The 18932-nt window shown below is 40.2% G+C and overlaps 1 protein-coding gene across 2 annotated transcripts in view; it reads left to right on the top strand.

Moving 5' to 3' along the window:
- LOC122541788 (paladin-like) overlaps positions 1-10958 on the top strand; it is a 246748-nt gene extending 235790 nt beyond the window's left edge. For both annotated transcript variants that reach the window (XM_043678764.2, XM_043678763.2), the window contains one exon: positions 9757-10958. In XM_043678764.2, the coding sequence (XP_043534699.2) occupies positions 9757-9906 (150 nt within the window). In that variant the 3' untranslated portion in view covers positions 9907-10958. The remainder of the gene's footprint in view (positions 1-9756) is intronic.
- The last annotated feature ends 7974 nt before the right edge of the window (positions 10959-18932 follow it).

Genomic DNA, 18932 nt, shown 5'->3' with positions numbered 1-18932 from the left:
TAGCCCAGACCCGAACTTTGGTAATTGTTTTAAGCAGGTGTAAAGTGCATTGTCCAGGAGGAGTGCAACTGGTCAAACCATTTAGTTTTAAACAAAACAGAATTTATTACCGAATGAAGCACAGAACAGAATACAGAATAACTTAACCTATCTGAAAATCCAACAGATTATATCAACTTAATGATGCTGTTCCCAATATTTGCAACAATCCCCATAAACACCCCTTGACACAAAAGGTAAAATCAAACACAGGGTCTTATAAGAGAGAGAGAGAGAGATGGCAGCATGGAACACCCTCTTCCATGTAGCTGTTTTTTTGGACCAGCAGCCATAAACTGCCAGGCTGCTTTCAGTGAATAGCCAGACAGCCAGAGAAATGCTGAGCTGGGAGAACTGGCCGCTCCCCTTTCATTGTACAAGTGTTTTGTTCAAAAACTTAAAAGCCTTTTACTTGAGGCAATATATGTTAGTTATAACCAAATTGGCCTTAAAACCCATCCAAACCAGACTTTTCGGAATTGCTGCTTGTACAACCTCTGTAATAAATAAACTTCAGGGTGTGAACTCTCCTGGATTCTAACCTATGAGTTTAGGTCTAGTGGGACTCATTTGCTGTCTTGGGTCTGCATATCAGCAGCAACTATGGTGAACTGCCAGCCTGAATGCTGAAAAAAAATGTTAATCATTTGGCTGAGGCTTGGCTTTGTTTTGGGATTTTTCTGCGGGCTGACCTAGAGTTCCTCTCTTGGATTTATCCTCAGTGAGGCTATGCAGTTGCCTTGAAGTGGTGTTCCTAAGGTCAGTCGGACTGGCAAGGGTGTCCACTTCCAGTGGAATACCCTGCAACTCATATGCTCCGTTTGCTGCATTTTCCAATGATAAAGCCAGCTGTAGCACCTGTTTGAAGTCTAATTGGGTTTCAGCTATTAGGCGCTTCTGCATGGTTGCATCATTAATTCCACATATCAAACGGTCTCTCAGCATCTCATTAAGGGTTAAACCACAGTCATGTGCCTCTGCCAGTCATCATAACCTAGGCAAAAATCCCGTAAATGTTCCCCTCGTTCTCAAATTGCTGAGTAAACCCAATAGCATCTGAGGTTTAGAGGACGCTTCGGTCATAATATACCTTAACTAAATCTGTCAACTTTTGAATGGTTTTTGTATCTGGTGCCGAAGGGAAAGTTACACTTCTTGTAATGGAAAATGGTGTGAGTCTACAAGTTGTCAGGAAATTACTTGTTGCTTTTCATTTGTCCCTCTGTCATTTGCCCGGAAAAAAATAATGCAGTCTTTTCACACATAAGGCCCAGTCTTCCACAGCAGGATCAAATGAATCGAAATGGCACAATGCCAGAAATGCGTATTCCAACTCAAAGTCAAACTGTTACAAACAAATCTCTTCAGGGGCCTGCTTTTCTCTTGTCGCCACTGAAATAAGTCCTCAGAGGCTAGTATCCCGTCACCCAGTCACCCTTTATTTACACATGGAGACTCCTTGACACTGATCCAGTTCCTTCAGAGTCAGCTCTCAGACTGAACAGAACCTCAGATTCTCTCCTGTTTATATCTGTCAGCCAAGGCTCCCTGATTGGGACTGTTCATCTAGTCCAATCAGGGAACTCATATTCTATGAGGTCCACCTGGCTGATCTCATACAATCTCAACAGTATACACTGCTGCTACTGAGCTTTGGTGGTGGAGCAACTGAATGTCGATTTTGTGCCAGTCAAATGGGCTACCTTGTCTCATATGGCGTAAATGTTTATGAATGAACAAATATGGTCTGCTTGAACATAAGCACAAAAAGTTGATATTACATTTTATCAACCATTCCTTTAATGTTTGGATGTAAATGGATTGTGCGGATGTAGGGGAGGAAAGGACTAGGAATACAATGTTTGCTATCTGGGCAATGTGCCTTTTAATTTACTTGGTATCTGCCACTGTTAGGCAAATGATAACCATAGCTAATCTGGCACAAAAACACAGTGGTCCACAAAAGTGTCACATAGTGAATGGGCTGTGCTAGCTATGCTTATTGTTAAATTGTAGGCATGTGCCACCATGAGAAACAGCAAATAGGAGGCAATGTGCCTATATTTCTTCGTATGAAGATCCCTGTGGACACTACGCATCATAAAATAATTTTTTGAGCTTTGGTTTTGATTTAAGATAATGTTGCTGCATCTTGTAGCTGCTCCTGCTGGGAGATCTGTTCTCATGGTTTGTCACACTCCTCTATCTTGCCTCATCCTCACACATCCACTATTTTCTCTCTGCAACTGCCTAATGACATATGTTATCCAACTGCATCAAGGTCAAGCCATCTTTCAGCTGTCCACCACTTTCATAGTCTTTGAAGTCTCTGCAAATACTTTGCTTATTTCTAACTATTCAGCAAAGAGGAGATTAGATTAAATTAGATTAGATTAGATTACTTACAGTGTGGAAACAGGCCCTTCGGCCCAACAAGTCCACACCGCCCCGCCGAAGCGCAATCCACCCATACCCTTACATTTACCCCTTACCTAACACTATGGGCAATTTAGCATGGCCAATTCACTTGACCTGTACATCATTGGACTGTGGGAGGAAACCGGATTACCCGGAGGAAACCCACGCAGACACGGGGAGAACGTGCAAACTCCACACAGTCAGTCGCCTGAGGCAGGAATTGAACCCGGGTCTCTGGTGCTGTGAGGCAGCAGTGCTAACCACTAATCCAAACACTCAAGTAATGTTCCAGGTTCAAAACATACCATGGTGGATTTTAAATTTAATAAAACCTGGAATTAGGAGTCTGATGATGACCATGAAATCATTGTCAATTGTGAGGGAAAACCCAACCGGTTCATTAATGTCCTTTGGGAAGGAAACTGCCATCATTACCGTGATTTTGCCTACATGTGACTCCAGACCCACAGCAATGCAGTTGACTGTAAACTACTCTCTGGACAATTAGGGCTGGACAATAAATATTGACCTAGCCAGCAACACCGACATCCTGTGAATGAATAAAGCAAAATTGTTCCTTTGTTACATGCAAAGTTTAAGATACATTAGATTTTCTTGCTGATGATAATAATTTTAAATAAGCCTTTTGCTGATAATTTATAGTGATAGAAACAGGTTATATTCAGCAATTACATATCCTGTCTCCCATCCTAACAGGAATAAGGTCAGTTCCAAACATTCCACATTCTGTCATATAATTAGAGTCATAGAGATGTACAGCATGGAAACAGACACTTCAGTCCAACTCATCTATGCAGAGCAGATATCCCAACCTAATCTAGTCTCATTTGCCAGCACTTGGCCCATATCCCTCTAAACCTTTCCTATTTATATACCCATCCAGATGCCTTTTAAATGTTGTAATTGTACCAGACTCCACCACTTCCTCTGGCAGCTCATTTCATACATGCACCACCCTCTGCATGAAAACGTTGCCCCTAAGGTCCCTTTTAAAATCTTCTCCCTCTCACCCTAAACCTATGTCCTCTAGTTCTGGACTCGCATACCCTAGGGAAAAGACCATATCAATTTACCCTATCCATGTTCTCATGATTTTATAAACTTGATAAGGACACCCCTCAGCCTCCAACACTTCAGGGAAAGCAACCCCAGCCCACTCAGCTGCTCCCTACAGCTGAAATCCTCCAAACCTGGCAACATCCTTGTAAATCTTTTCTGAACCCTTTCAATTTTCACAGCATCCTTCTGATAGAATCCTCTACATTACTTCTTCACAAAACGTCTAATACAAGGGAGACCAGAATTGGACACAATATTCCAGAAGCGGCCAAACCAATGTTCTGTACAGCCACAACATGATCTCCCAACTCCAACACTCAATTCTCTTACCAATAAAGGAAAGCATACCAAATGCTGCCTTCACTATCCTACCTACCTGCCACTCCACCTTTAAGGAGCTATGAGTCTGCACTCCAAGGTCTCTTTGTCCAGCAACACTCCCCAGGACCTTACCATTAAATGTATAAGTCCTGCTCTGATGTCCCTTTCCAAAATGTAGCACCTCACATTTATCTAAATTAAACTCCATCTGCCACTCCTCAGCCCATTGGCCCATCTGATCAAGATCCCACTTTACCTCTGAGGTAACCTTCTTCGCTGTCCACTACACCTTCAATTTTGGTGTCATCTGCAAACTTACTAATTATACCTCCTATGCAGACATCCAAATCATTTATATAAATGATGAAAAGCAATGGACTGAGCACTGATCCATGTGGCGCACCACTGGTCACAATCCTCCAGTCTGAAAGGCAACTCTCCACCATCACCCTCTGTCTTCTACCTTTAAGCCATTCTTATCCAAATGGCTAGTTCTCCCTGTATTGCATGAGATCTAACCTTGCTAACTAGTCTACCATGAGGAATCTTGTCAAAGGCCTTACTGAAGTCCATATAGATCATATCCACTGCTCTGCCCTCATCAATCCACTACATTACTTCTTGAAAAAACTCAATCAACTTCTTGAGACATGACTTCCCATGCACAAAGCATATCCCTAACCAGTCTTTGCCTTTCCGAATACATGTAAATCCTATCCCTCAGGATTCCCTATAACAGTGTTTCCACACTGTAAGTAATCTCATCAACTTGCCCACCGCTGATGTCAGGCTCACCAATCTATAGTTCTCTGGCTTTTCCTTACCACCTTTCTTAAACAGTGGTACCATATTAGCCAACCTTCAGTCTTCTGGAACCTCACTTGTCATTATCGATGATACAAATATCTTGGCAAGGGGCCCAGCAGTCACTTCCCTAGCTTCCCACAGAGTTCTAGGGTATTTCTAATCAGGTCCGACTTATTCACCTTTATGTTGAATTGAATTGAATTTTTTTATTGTCACGTGTACCAAGGTAGAGTGAAGAGCTTTGTCTTGTGATCAATACAGGCAGATCACATAGTTATATAACATAGATAAGTAAATAATAGGTAAACAGCAGTAAAAACAAAAACACAGGTACAGGCAAATGTTAAGAGTTTGTAAGCCCAGTATTCTAACAACAATAGGGTAGAAACTTTCAAAACCAGCTAGTGCATGTGTTCAGGCTTCTGCATCTTCTCCCTGATGGTAGAGATTGTAGAAAAACATTGCCAGAGTAGGATGGATCTTTGAGAATGCTGGTGGCCTGTCCTTGACAGCGGGCCTGATGAATGGATTCTATAGATGGGAGGTTGGCCTTTGTGACTGTCTGGGCTGAGTTCACCACTCTTTGTAACCATCTCCGATCTTGAATGGTACAGTTGCCATATCAGGTAGTGATACATCCAGGCAGAATGCACCTATAAAAATTGGCAAGGGTATTCGCCGTCATGCCAAATTTCCTCAGCTGCCTGAGGAAGAAGAGACGTTGTTGGGCCTTTGTAACCAGTGCATCCACATAGAGTCCAAGAAAGCTTGTTGTGGATGACCACTCCCAGAGGCTTGACACTCTCCACTCGTTCCACCTCTGTGCTGTTAATGTGTAGGGGGGGTGCATGAATAACATCCCACCAAAAGTCAATAATGAGTTCCTTGGTTTTGCCGGCATTGAGAGCTAGGTTGTTCTCAGCGCATCATTTTTCCAAGTCTTCCACCTCCCGTCTGTAATCTGTTTAGTCACCATCTGAGATTCAACCGACTATGGTGGTGTTATCAGCGAACTTGTAAATGGCATTAGTCTGGTATGCCATGCAGTCATGGGTATACAGTGAGTACAGTAGAGGGCTGAGTACGCACCCCTGGGGGGCTCCAGTGTTGAGTGTCAGTAAGGATGAAATATTGTCCCCAGTCTTCACTGATTGTGACCTGTGGGTCAGGAAATTAAGGCTCCAGTTGCAGAGAGTGGGGCTTAGTCCGAGATCACTAAGTTTAGTAATCAGTTTCAAGGGGATAATAGTGTTGATGGCTGAACCGTAGTCAATGAGTAGGATTCTTACGTAGCTGTTCTTGGTGTCAAGATGTTCTAGGGAGGAGTGAAGGGCAAGTGATATGGCATCTGCTGTGGATCTGTTGGTCCGATAGGCAAATTGGAGTGGGTCAAGAGTAGTGGGGAGGCTGGAGTTGATTAATGCCATGACCAGCCTTTCAAAGCACTTCATGACCACCAAAGTTAGGGCCACTGGGTGGTAATCATTGAGATATGCTGCATGATCCTTCTTAGGGAGGGATGATGTTGGCCCTCTTGAAACAGGCAGGGACAGTGGCCTGCTACAGAGAGAGGTTGAAGATGTCCGAGAAGACCTCTGTCAGTTTGTGTTTTAAAACATCCAACACCACCTCCTCTGTAATATGGACATTTTTCAAGATGTCACCATCTATTTCCCCACATTCTATATCTTCCATGTCCTTCTCCACAGTAAACACTGATGCAGAATACTCGTTTAGTAGCTCCCCATCTCCTGCAGTTCCACACATAGGCTGCTTTGCTGATCTTTGAGGGGCCCTGTTCTCTCTCTAGTTACCCTTTTGTCCTTAATGTATTTATAAAAACCCTTTGAATTCTTCTTAACCCTACTTGCCAAAGCTATCTCATGTCCCCTTTTTGCCCCTCCTGATTTCCCTGTTAAGTATATTCCCACTGCCTTTATACTCTAAGAATTCATTCGATCTCGGCTGTCTATACCTGACATATGCTTCCTTCTTTTTCGTAACCAAAATCTCAATTTCTCTCGTCATCCAGCATTCCCAATACCTTAGCAGCCTTGCCTTTCACCTGAACAGGAATATACTGTCTCTGGACTCTCATTATCTCATTTTTGAAACCGTCCCATTTTCCAGCCATCCCTTTACCGCCAAACATCTGCCCCCATCAACTTCTGAAAGTTCTTGCCTAATACTGTCAAAATTGGCCTTCCTCCAATTTAGAACTTCAGCTTTTAGATCTCTATTTTAAAACTAACAGAATATGGTCCCTGGCCCCAAAGTGCTCCCCCACTGACCCCCCTTGCCTTATTTCCCAAGAGTAGGTCAAGTTTTGCACCTTCTCCAGTAGGTACATTCACATATTGAATCAGAAAATTGTCTTGTACACACTTAACAAATTCTTCTCCATCTAACCGCTTAACACTATGGCAGTCCCAGTCTATGTTTGGAAAGTTAAAATCCCCCAACATAACCATCCTATTATTCTCACAGATTTGTTTCTCAATTTCCCGCTGACTCTTGGGAGGAGTCTGTAATACAATCCCAATAAAGTGATATTTCTTATTTCTTACTTCCACCCAAATAACTTCCCTGGTTGTATTCCCATGAATTTCATTCCTAAGTACAGCTGTAATGCTAACCCTTATCAAAAAAGCCACTCCCCCTCCTCCCTTTCTATCCTTCCTGTAGCATTTGCATCCTGGAACATTAAGCTGCCAGTCCTGCCCATCCCTGAGCCATGTTTTTGTAATTGCCATGATATGCCAGTCTCATGTTCCTAACCATGCCCTAAGTTCATCTGCCTTCCCTGTTAGGCCCCTTACATTGAAATAAATGCAGTTTAATTTATCAGCCCTACCTTGTTCTCTGCTTTGTCCGTGCCTGCCCTGTTTGTTTGACTTGCTTATTTTCCCAACTGTACCAGTCTCAGATTGATCTCTTTTCTCACTATCTCCCTGGGTCCCACCCCCCCACCTTATTAGTTTAAATCCTTCCGAGCAGCTCTAGCATATTTCCCTGCCAGTATGTTAGTCCCCTTCCAGTTCAGATGCAATCTGTCTTTCTTGTACAGGTCACTTCTACTCCAAAAGATATTCCAACGATCCAAAAATGTGAACCCTTCTCCCCTGCACCAGCTCCTCAGCCATGCATTCATCTGCTCTACCCTCCTATTCCTAGCCTCACTAGCTTGTAGCACCGGCAGTAATCCAGATATTACTACCCTCGAGGTCCTCCTTTTTAAATTCCTGCCTAACTTTTTATATTCTCTTCTCAGAATCTTGTCCTTTTCCCTTCCTATGTCATCTGTTCCAATGTGTACAACAATCTCCTGCTGGTCCCTCTCCTCTTTGAGAACATTTTATTGCCTCTAACTGCCGCTCCAACTGATCCATGCAATGTGATAGGATTTGCAATGAAACACACTTCCTGCAGACATGATCATCAGTAATATGGAAACTCTCCCTAATCTCCCACATCCGACAGGAAGAGCACATCACTCTACAAAAGGCCATCTTTTGCTCCTTCACAATCAGACTCAGAAAATAGCCCGGTCTTACAGCTCTAAAAACACTGCTCCAGGCTATTTATATAAAACATATAATTAAGAAAGCACACACTCTGCTCACTATTGTAGATTTACAGCAAAGTTACACTTATAAACTTTGTACTTATCTGCTCCTGTGCTGTGAGCTCTCCCCAACAGATTCCTCCAAGGTCAACCATGAATTTTGCTGTTTGTTAATTTTTCCTAGATGCGCTCCGATGTCCAGAGATACTTGAACTCAAACAGCAGATGCACTAACTATGCGATTCACTGCTGTACCAGACAGAAGTGTAGGTTTCTTTCTCTGACCATGTGGTTGCTGCCTTTGTCTGTCTTCCTCCTTTTTAAAGTGCTGTTGTTTTGGTCTTTTTTTCTCCAGAGTTCCAAAACAATTATTTGTAATTTATTCTGTCTTGGGTTAGTGCCATTGCTGGGAAGGTCTATCCGTAATTTCCTTTGAACTGTGTGAATAACCCAACACTGTCACTGTGTGACAGGGTCCGGCACATTTTTGAGAGTCTGGAGTCACGTGGGATAGCAAATTTCCCATCATTAAAGAAAATTAATGAACCTGATGGGTTTTTTTAAGACAGTTAATGCTAGTTTCATGGTCACAGTACTAATAACAGCTTCCAATGTAAGATTTTATAAATGGAATTTAAATTATACCAGCTGATGTGGTGGGATTTGAACCCATGTCAAAATGTGCCCCTGGGGTGGGGGTTACTAGACCAATTTAACACTATGTTCACTAGGCCAATGGAATTGGTATGTGGACGTCACAAATGAAAAAAAATCAGTTCGCCAGCACAGAAAATGGCACTCGGGTAAATCTTATATGTGAAACTTGCAGGTTATCTTGGAGTAGGTGAAGGATGGCTAGGCATTTCCTGGAGAAGAAGAACACTCAAATTTATTTTCATTTTTTGACTCCTGTTTTCTAATCTTCTTCCACTACTCGTAATTTAAAGAAAATGTCTTTGGTATTCTTGGGGGTGGTAGAAGTATGGGAAATGTCTTTAAGAATTATCCCTTTCATAGATGTTACATAAGACGGTAATCATAATACCAGCACTGACTTCAACTACTTTACCAACCAAAACATAAGAGAGCCAGATTTCCACTGTCATCTTTGATTAATGATGGTCAGACCTATGGACATTTTTTTAATTACAGTATATGTTGTTGGAACTAAATGAGCTCATTTGGCAGTGGATAAAAGTGATTTTAGTGAGGTAAATATCGTCCAGAGACAGAATACGTATATGCTGTACCTTTCAACATACTGATGGGGTACCGGTTACCTCCTGGTTTCCATCGTTGTCGATTGTACTGTGATGACTTGTTTGAATTAATGCTGGGCTGTTATAAGTATTGATTTTTAAATATAATATCAATTTTTTTTTGCACGTGTTAGTTGTTCTTTACTCACTAGATGTTGCAGTACAACAATCAGTCTGAATTGCAAGAACCCAGGTTTCTTCCATTCCCCATATAATTTTTTGTTTTGCAATCTTGATTAAACCATCGTCTTTGTTTGCCTTTGTTAGGTCGCAGCCAAGGCTGGAGTCTATGAGATCCTGAATCGCTTGGGATTCCTAGAATTTGAAGACCCTGAGAACATACCCCTTTCTCGACTGTGTTACCGCTGGTTGCAACAAAGTACAAACACGCTTCCTTTCCGAGGCGAGTTTGTTTAGTTATCTTCTTTGCTCTATGAGCTGATGGATGACGGACTGCCTTTCCACTGGTTGTACAGCATTGACACTCGTAAATCATTGGAACCGTTCACCATTCTGCTTGTATGTACATAAAGCACAGAAAAAGTAGCGAACAATGGACAGACATTGGAATCAAACTGATGTGATGGCTATAGAGAGTCAGTGATGAAGGATTGATTTGGAATACTCTCACAGAGAATTGATGCAGACACAATGGGCTGAGTGCTCTTCTGTATCATAAACAATATATGGCTTAATGTGAGAAAACCGAGTTGTCATTTAATACTTTTGATCACAGAAATGAAAGTTATTAGAAAGGCCCTTTCAACCATAGAAAAATAAAACAAGACATAGTCTGTTGAGAGTGCTTCGAAAATCTGCAATAATCCAACTCCAATCTTAATAAGAAAGCAGCATTAGGCACTGTACTGTCTTCACAGAAATAAGCATTACTACAAAATGTTAAGTTTACTAAAGGGTGTGGGTATGCAGTAATAGGTCAATGTTATATAACTGTGAGCCACTAAATAGGAAAGCCATCATGCAATCAGAATCCTTCACTCATTGGACCACTTCTTCAATGACCCACTGTTGTAAATCCTCTGACCCTTTTTAGAATTTAGCGACTATACTGTAGAGCATATGTTCAATTTATAAGAAGTCATAACACATTCTTGTCGTTCGGAATTTCTGAATCTTGCAATTGATGTGAAACTTAAAGTATTTCCACTTTATGTTAAATGTGCTACATTAATTTCTGTTGGAATATCCTGATTTGTTTGGCAAGTAAACTAACTGATTAAATGATTGGTTAATGTTGTCTGCTTAGATTCCAGGTGCACAATGTTTTTTCCCAGTCAATTCTTTGATATATTCAGCACAGTTTTGTGCTTTTGCTATTCAACATCACAGTGTTATCACAAATAATACAACGTTTATCTCATTTGTGCATTTTTAAATGGAGAATGTAATAGCAGTTTCAGTTCTGGCTTTTATGAAGTGTATATTTTAATTAAAATATTTCAACAATGGCAACATTTTCACAATCATTACAAAATGACTTTGTAAACTGTTCAAGGTAGATACAATGGCTCATTTCAAATCAAAAGAACTGTTCACCTGTATCGCAATGAGGACAAAAGCTTGTGTAATCAGGCATTTATCTGAGAGTTTTGTTGATGCTGAACAGTATTTGTAAATAAAGGGAAGATTTGTTTTGTATTTTTAGAGAATTCATGTATTTAAAACCTTGAATCATGAATAACCTTTGAGGAGGAGTTTAATGGTTTTCCCCCTGCCCCCCTTTCCCCCAAAAGGTAAAACTGACCTGCTTATAGTTTAATTATCTTCAGCTACTATCAGCTGTCCTTTCAGCTACTTTACTTCTTACTATCACCCTAATATAATGTTCTTTTTCAAATCTAAGAAAGTTAACATTCAAGCAGCAACTTTAACAAACCATAACGCGTATCAAATCTAGCATGGAGTGCAATATCTACAGCTTATCCTTGTGCTGTTTTTTATATATCCCAGAGTGTTCCCAGATTCTCTTCTAGATTTTAGCTTTTCCTTTCCTTTTGTTTAATCTATTATTGCAATTTGGTTTGTCTGGATTGACTGATGCTCAGCCACAATGTTCAGTGAAAGAATCTAAGAGAAGATGATTCAAAACCTAAAAGAACTATGAACTACTGCAGTGTCATGGTTTTCATACAGATTTTTTCAGAGTCTTGATTCCTGCCAAATAAGATCCCTTTGCTTCACAGCATGATAGGGAGACCTGCTGAATTCTGCGTCAAGCAACTTTGCTTCACTTTGGAATTAAATGAAGACATCGAAGCTACACTAGGGAATGGAAAACAGATGCCGGGGGAGGAGTAAGAAAGGAATGTCTGGGCTAAAAAAAAGTTACATGTTGGAGAACCCAAAAAAATGCAATCAGCAATCCTAATGGCAGGACAGATGATAGGCTTTGCTATGTTTGAGAATATGTCATTAAGAATACTATCAGGTTGAAGCTGCTCTAGAATGAAGGAGTTTAATGGTGAATGGTAGGGCCTTGAGTGTAGGAGAGCAGAAGAATCTTGGAGTTCGAGTTCACAGTTCTGTGAAAGTGAGTCGCAGGTAGACAGGGTAGTGAAGGCGGCTTCTGGTACACTGGCCTTCGTCAATCAGGGCATTGAGTATAGAAGTTGGGAAGTTATGTTGCAGTTATACAGGACATTGGTGAGGCCGCAGTAGAGTACAGTGTTCGGTTTTGGTCACTTTGGTATAGGAAGGATGTTATCAAACTGGAAAGAGTGCAGAAGAAATTTACGAGAATGTTACCTGGACTCGGTGGTCTGAGTTATAGGGAGAGGTTGGATGAACTAGGAGTTTTTTCTTTAGAGTGTAGGAGACTGAGGGGGGACCTTATAGAGGTATATAAGATCATGAGAGGCATGGAAACAGTGAATGCACTCAGTCTTTTTACCAGGGTTAGGGAATTGAGGACTAGAGGGCATCAGTTTAAGGTTAGAGGGGAAAGAATAAAAGGGAACCTGAGGGGCAGCTTTTTTACACAGAGGGTGGAACGCATATGGAATGAGCTGCTAGTGAAAGTGGTTGAGGCAGGTACTATAACAACATTTTATAAGGCATTTGGACAAATACATGGATAGGAAGGATATGGGCCAAGTACAGGGAAATGGGGGTTAGTGTAGAGGGACATTTTGGTCAGCATTGACCAGTTTGGGCCAAAGGGCCTGTCCCCGTGCTGTAGGATTCTGACTTTCATAATCTCGCCAAAAGCGCTTTGTACTTCAGTTACATTTTACTGTAATCTTCTTTCTACCTGCTCAACATTTAAAGCAGAAGCAGTGGCATGCACAGTTTCACCCGATTATTTAGATTTTTTTAGATTAGATTACTTACAATGTGGAAACAGGCCCTTCGTCCCAACAAGTCCACACCGACCCGCCGAAGTGCAACCCACCCAGACCCATTCCCCTACATTTTACCCCTTCACCTAACACTATGGGCAATTTAGCATGGCCAATCCACCTAACCTGCACATTTTTGGACTGTGGGGGGAAACCGGAGCACCCGGAGGAAACCCACACAGACATGGGGAGAATGTGTTTAAAAAAAATCAACTGACTATTTAGATACATCACGATTTCTTACATGGGATTCCAGAATAACATTGCAGATACCTTTGTCGATGTTTTGTGTTATAATGTGGAGGTGCCAGTGTTGGACTGGGGTGGACAAAGTTAAAAATTGGATGCTGCCGATCTGTGCTTTTCTGGCACCACACCTTTCAACTTTGATCTCCAGAATCTGCAGTCCTCACTTTCTCAGTTAAAAATCATACAACACCAGGTTACAGTCCAACAGATTTATTTGGAAATATGAGCTTTCAGAGCGCTGCTCCTTCATCAGGTAGCTAGTGGAACAGGATCATAGGACACAGAATTTACATCAAAAGATCATACTGTCATACAACTGATGTGATATATTGAGCAAACCTAGATTGCTGTTCCCTGTTTTATCTTTTAGAAAGGGGTTGCAGGTTTCGATTCATTTATATGTAAATCCCATATTGTGCATTAAAGGTGTGGGGTTAGAGTCCATGTATTTCAACCTTGAGTCAGATTGGTTCAGTTTCCAAAGTAGCAATTTATAAAATGTCACATGGATTGACATTTGCAGAATTGTATTTGCAGATACATTCTATTTTGTTCAAAAAGCACACAATCTGTAGGCAATCAATCCATGTGACATTTTATAAATTCCTACTTTGGAAATAGAACCAGTTTCACTCAAGGTTGGAATACAAACAGACTCTAACCTCATACCTTTAATGCACTGACTTGAGCTGAGATGTCACCTTTTCTTATAAAAGCTTAGGTTATCTCAGGAATGTGACTTGAAAAAAGTTCTGGGATTTACATACTCAATCATGTGCAGTGAACATGAATGACCACAAATATCGTTGTAACTGCAGCCATCAAAGGGGAGCTTTGACTTTACTGCAGGCAGCTGTTCAGGAAGATGCGATCTCTCGACTTGAACAGACTACACAATGACTATTAATCCCAGAGTCCTACCATTTCCCAACATCAGAGATAGATTAGCAGTAACAGTTGCTTTTGCAACAGCATTCACCATAGGAGTACAGTTCCATCCCAAAAATGAGCAGTGGTGGAGGCTGGTACAGTTGCAACATTTAAGAGGCATTTGGATGGGTCTATGAATAGGAAGGGTTTAGAGGGATATGGGCTGGGTGCTGGCAGGTGGAACTAGATTGGATTGGGATATCTAGTCGGCATGGACAGGTTGGACTGAAGGGTCTGTTTCCATGCTGTACATCTCTATGACTCTATGAAAACCTGCAATCCATTCTAAAAGATGAAAGACTTAACAGCAATCTAGGTTTGTTCAACATATTGCATTAATTGAATGACATTATGATCTTTTGCAATAAATTCTGTGTCCTATGATCCTGCTCCACCTGATGAAGGAGCAGCGCTCCAAAAGCTCGTACTTCCAAATAAACCTGTTGGACTATAACCTGGTGTTGTGTGATTTTTTTAAACTATGTTTTTAGTGGCAAGGTTCCCAATCATGGCGTTACACATATACCCAAGGAGCAAATACTTCATTCACATCAGCTGCCAGCAACTCGATGAATAAACATGCAACAGCATCTCTCTGTTTATTGTGTTCTGAAATGACAAATCATCAAGCATATTTTTGTTTCCACAATTTTACTTAATAGGTAGAGATTAATTCTTTACAATCAAGATTACAGCAAAATAATTTATAAAGAAATGTAACACATTCTTATTTATTAAAGAAACATCACAGTTATTTATCTGTTAACTCCTATGTCCTTAAGGGAAGAAAATCTGCTTCCACCAGACTGAATCAGCATTTGCCTAACCAGCACAATGCAGTGGTTAGAATCCAATGTGTGTACCTAAATGTACAATTCAGTCCGAAAAATAGGAAAACTAATCAACAAAAGTACATTTAACTTCCTCAGGAATTGATTTATTGTCATATTTCTTTTAGTTAGGTATTGGTTAATTAAAAGAAATTTGCATGTCCAGGTAGTGTTGGAATGCAAACTAGGATGTCAGCTGCAGTTCCTCCCTTTGTTATTCGCTGGCTCATTTAACTCATTAGATCGGAATTGGAGTGAAAGTGAGATCTTTAAGCAGCTTAAAACAAGCATTCTCATATGTAGTTTAATACTAGATGTGGCTCAGAACTTGTATCGAATGGCTGAGTAAGATGTTGTGGTAATGGGGAAAAATAAATTTTAAAAGCAGGAAGAAAAACACCACAATTACATTTGTTCCAGTTATAACTTCCCTGTAATTGAAGACTGCACAAGAGTCTGTTTTAAATTGTAAGAGCAATTCAATGATGTTTTGCTACTGTTAGAATACTGCCAATACATGACCGTTGGCTAGACATTTATGACTAGGTCACTACAAACCAACATCCTTGACTCACACTCCATCAATGCGTCAGAAGTTAATGTCCTACTCAAGGAAAGTTTGCAGCTCCAATCTTATTTGCAGAACAGCCAGAAATTACAGCTTTTAGTTCATTCTTTCTTGGCAATGTAAAATTAAATGGTAGTATCCTTGGACATCACCTTACAAATCTTTTACCAGCTCAAAGGACAAGGCCAGAAAATTGATGGGAACACCATCACCCACAAATTCACCTCCAAATCATATACTGTCTTGAATTTGAATTCCTTCATTGTTGTTGGATGGGTTAAAAGCCTGCAATTCCCTCGCTACAGTATTTTGGCTATCCCTATACTATATGGATTGCAGTGGTTCAAGAAGGTGACTCACCAGAGTCAATGCAATTAAAGATGGACAATAAATGCTGACTTAGCTACATTCCATGAGCAAATATTTTTTAAATGTGCGCCCATTTGAAGAAGTGTAATACACCTGATGTCCTGGCCAGTATTTATTACTCAGTAAATGCTATTAAAATGGATAATCTCACTCTTGTTTGTTGGACTTTACCGCACATAAAACTGACTAATGCATTTACCTAGATTAAGATCATTGCTATTATTCATTATCAATATAGAAATTTGTAACATTTCAAGATCGTGAAAGGCATTTTAAGTTGTAGGTCTTTGTTTTAATTGTCTCTAGTAAGGCCATCTGTGACTATGATGCCACTTTATAAAGGTTATTTTGTCCTTGGTTTTTTTTTAAAAGAGGTAATTAAGGCAGAGTTGCGGAAGAGTTTAGTTTAACAATGGCAGGGGAGCGGCCAGTTCAGGTGGTTTCTAGTTTGTTTTAGCTGTAGCAGTCACAAGATGTGTGAGTCCAGGGGAGTTGCAAGCTTCAGTAAAGAATTCCTCTGACTTTCTTCTGAAATGCCTCTCTGGAAGTTTGTTCCCTCCAGTGTTTGAATTTACCTTTTTGGCAAGGGGTGTGTTTATGAGATGTTATTGTATTGAAACAGTTAATTAATAATAGTTACTATATCGGGTTGTCTAAATTCCGCTTTCTTTTGTTTGTGTTTCAACGGTGATTTTTAAATAAATTTTGTTTTGCTTAAAGTCACGAGGTTTGACCAGTTGCATCACACCTGAAATATCCACTTCACATCTGCCTTTAAAATAAGAAAAAGTCAGGGTCTAGGCTACTTTCGTAAAAATATTTTGAGGGGGTCTGGCCTGGTCCATAACACATCCAAGAAAGTAACCTCATTGAATTGATCCTCTGGCTATATAATGAAGCTAAATGAACCAATGCTTCTTAATTTACAGGCCTGCCACTTTGGAAGCTCAATGTAAAAATGAAATATATTTAAGTCTCATCCAGTTTCACATATGGTTTATCGCTGTTTTGCTAGTTTTGGCAAATGGCCTATATGCTGCCAAATGTGAGACAGTGCCTTATGCATATTAATACAAATTCAGAAAATAAAGGTAATACATCAGTAAAGGAGTACTAAAATCATGATTTATTTTATTTTGAAACGTGTTTTCTAATGACCTATTTTTTAGACACAGATTTAGAAAAAAATGTAAATTACTTATTCAATTAACTTTTTCAGTATGGGGATTTTATTGTCTTATTTTAATAACGAGTGTTTGTTTTAAGTATGCAAACTGTTTCTGTGCTAAGTTAGAAACAAAACTGTGAATTCAGTCTTTCAAAAGAGAAAGGAAAAGAATGCTTTCACAAAGTGTTGAATATTATCCCACAGGATTTCAGCACTAAGTCAAAATGGCAGTGTGCAGACGGGGTACTGTTTAGAGATTTACTGTTTCACTGTTGTAAAGCTTGTCTTTTTTTGCAGAGTGATTTGTTTGTGTTGTTCTAAAATTCATGAATTACAGCACTTTCTGTGAACTGCAACACTTTTCACAATGCTTAATTTTGTGGTACAAGAGAGTAAATTATTAAATGTCTTGCACCAACCTTCTTGACTTTGTTTCTTTTAAAATAAAAAATGCTTATACAGGCCTGTTTTGGAAAGTGAATTATAGAATCCCACAGTGACAACCTCCTATAAAATCAGGCATTTTTGGTGGATGCAAATGTGTTCACTTTACACCTGATGGTGATATTTGAGAAGCAGAAGAAATCTGAAAGACTTAAATTTGTCAAAGGGGGATTGTTGGTTTAAAGAAATCTGTCATCTTTTCTCAATTCATGAAGTTTTAACATTTATAGGGAACAATTAGAGCCCTGTTTGTAATCCTATCACTAGAATTTTTTTAATTGCAAGTGCTGTTTACTGGATTTAGAGCTCAACATTTCATCTAACAGTAATTAGGCACAATTTATAGGAGATAACCTTTGAAGATAATGAGCTTGAACATTGCTGAGATGTGAAGGTGAAGCTTTTCATCTTGCGCTCATCAGGAATTAGACACAAGGAACCAAACTTGGGAAATCTGCTTGGCTGGTCTGAGTTTATTTGACTAAGATTGACAGTTAACAATTCCTGCTGCACAATGAAAACATCAGAATTAGCTAGCCCTACTTGGGAAAGCATGAAAATATATAACAAATGAGATTCTTGACATCAAAAAAAAGTCAGATTTTTTACCCAAGGTTTTAACAGTGAGGCGAAAGTTTAACTAGTGAGTCAAGATTAGAGGGGTGCTGGAAAAACACAGCATGTCAGGCAGCATCTGAGGAGGAGGAAAATCAATGTTTCGGGCAAAAGCCCTTTGTCAGGAATGGGCCACCAGTGAGTGGTGAGAGGCTTATTTGCATGCACTGAAATCTTACTCCCTACTCTCACCTCACATACTGTTTGCTATAGAGAAAAAAACTAGATGGGGACACTTCTTGCCATGAAAGTCAGAGGAAGTAACTATTGGCTCCAGCATCTCACGCATGCTCCTTTGGCATGGACAGCCTGGGTCCTTCATCTAAAGAGATTGGCACTTGGCATGCACCAAACTAACCACACCATCATGGCATATTTCTGACTCACTTAGAATGCAACTCTCCACATCAATGTTGCACTTCACAGCACACTGACGCATTATAATAAAGAACTGCAGATGTTAGAAATCTGAAAGAATTGTGAGGGAAAGTCATCAGGTCTGACAGTATCTGTGCAGAGAACACAGTTAACATTTCGAGTCCAATAACCCTTCTGCAGAATTGATAGCATCTGGTAAAAGTGGTTAAGATGTGGAAAAAAGAAAAGGGTGAATTTGGAACCCAGAGTGAAGGAACAAATGGATTCTTGATTGTAAGCCAGGGAAGAAGAAAAGCTACATAGGTGATAATGGGGACCATGCGTAGCTGAAAATGAGTTGGATATGATAAAAATAAGCTGTGTCACGATAGGGCCTGAGAGTGTGGGAGACGGTAAAAGACATCGAAGGTGGCGTTCAGGCTCTACAATTATTGAACTCGATATTGACTGATGAAAGCTGCAAGGTGCCCAAGTGGAAAATGAGATGCTCTTTCTCCAGCTTGCACTGAAGACTCACTGGAGTCTGATGCTAT

Source organism: Chiloscyllium plagiosum, unplaced genomic scaffold (genome assembly GCF_037043375.1).
Source record: "Chiloscyllium plagiosum isolate Xiang-an unplaced genomic scaffold, Cpla_swu_hap1 HiC_scaffold_43, whole genome shotgun sequence".
In the NCBI taxonomy this organism is placed as follows: Eukaryota; Metazoa; Chordata; class Chondrichthyes; order Orectolobiformes; family Hemiscylliidae; genus Chiloscyllium; species Chiloscyllium plagiosum.
Note: the sequence above shows the minus strand (reverse complement) of the source record. Positions and strands in the feature narration are given on the sequence as shown.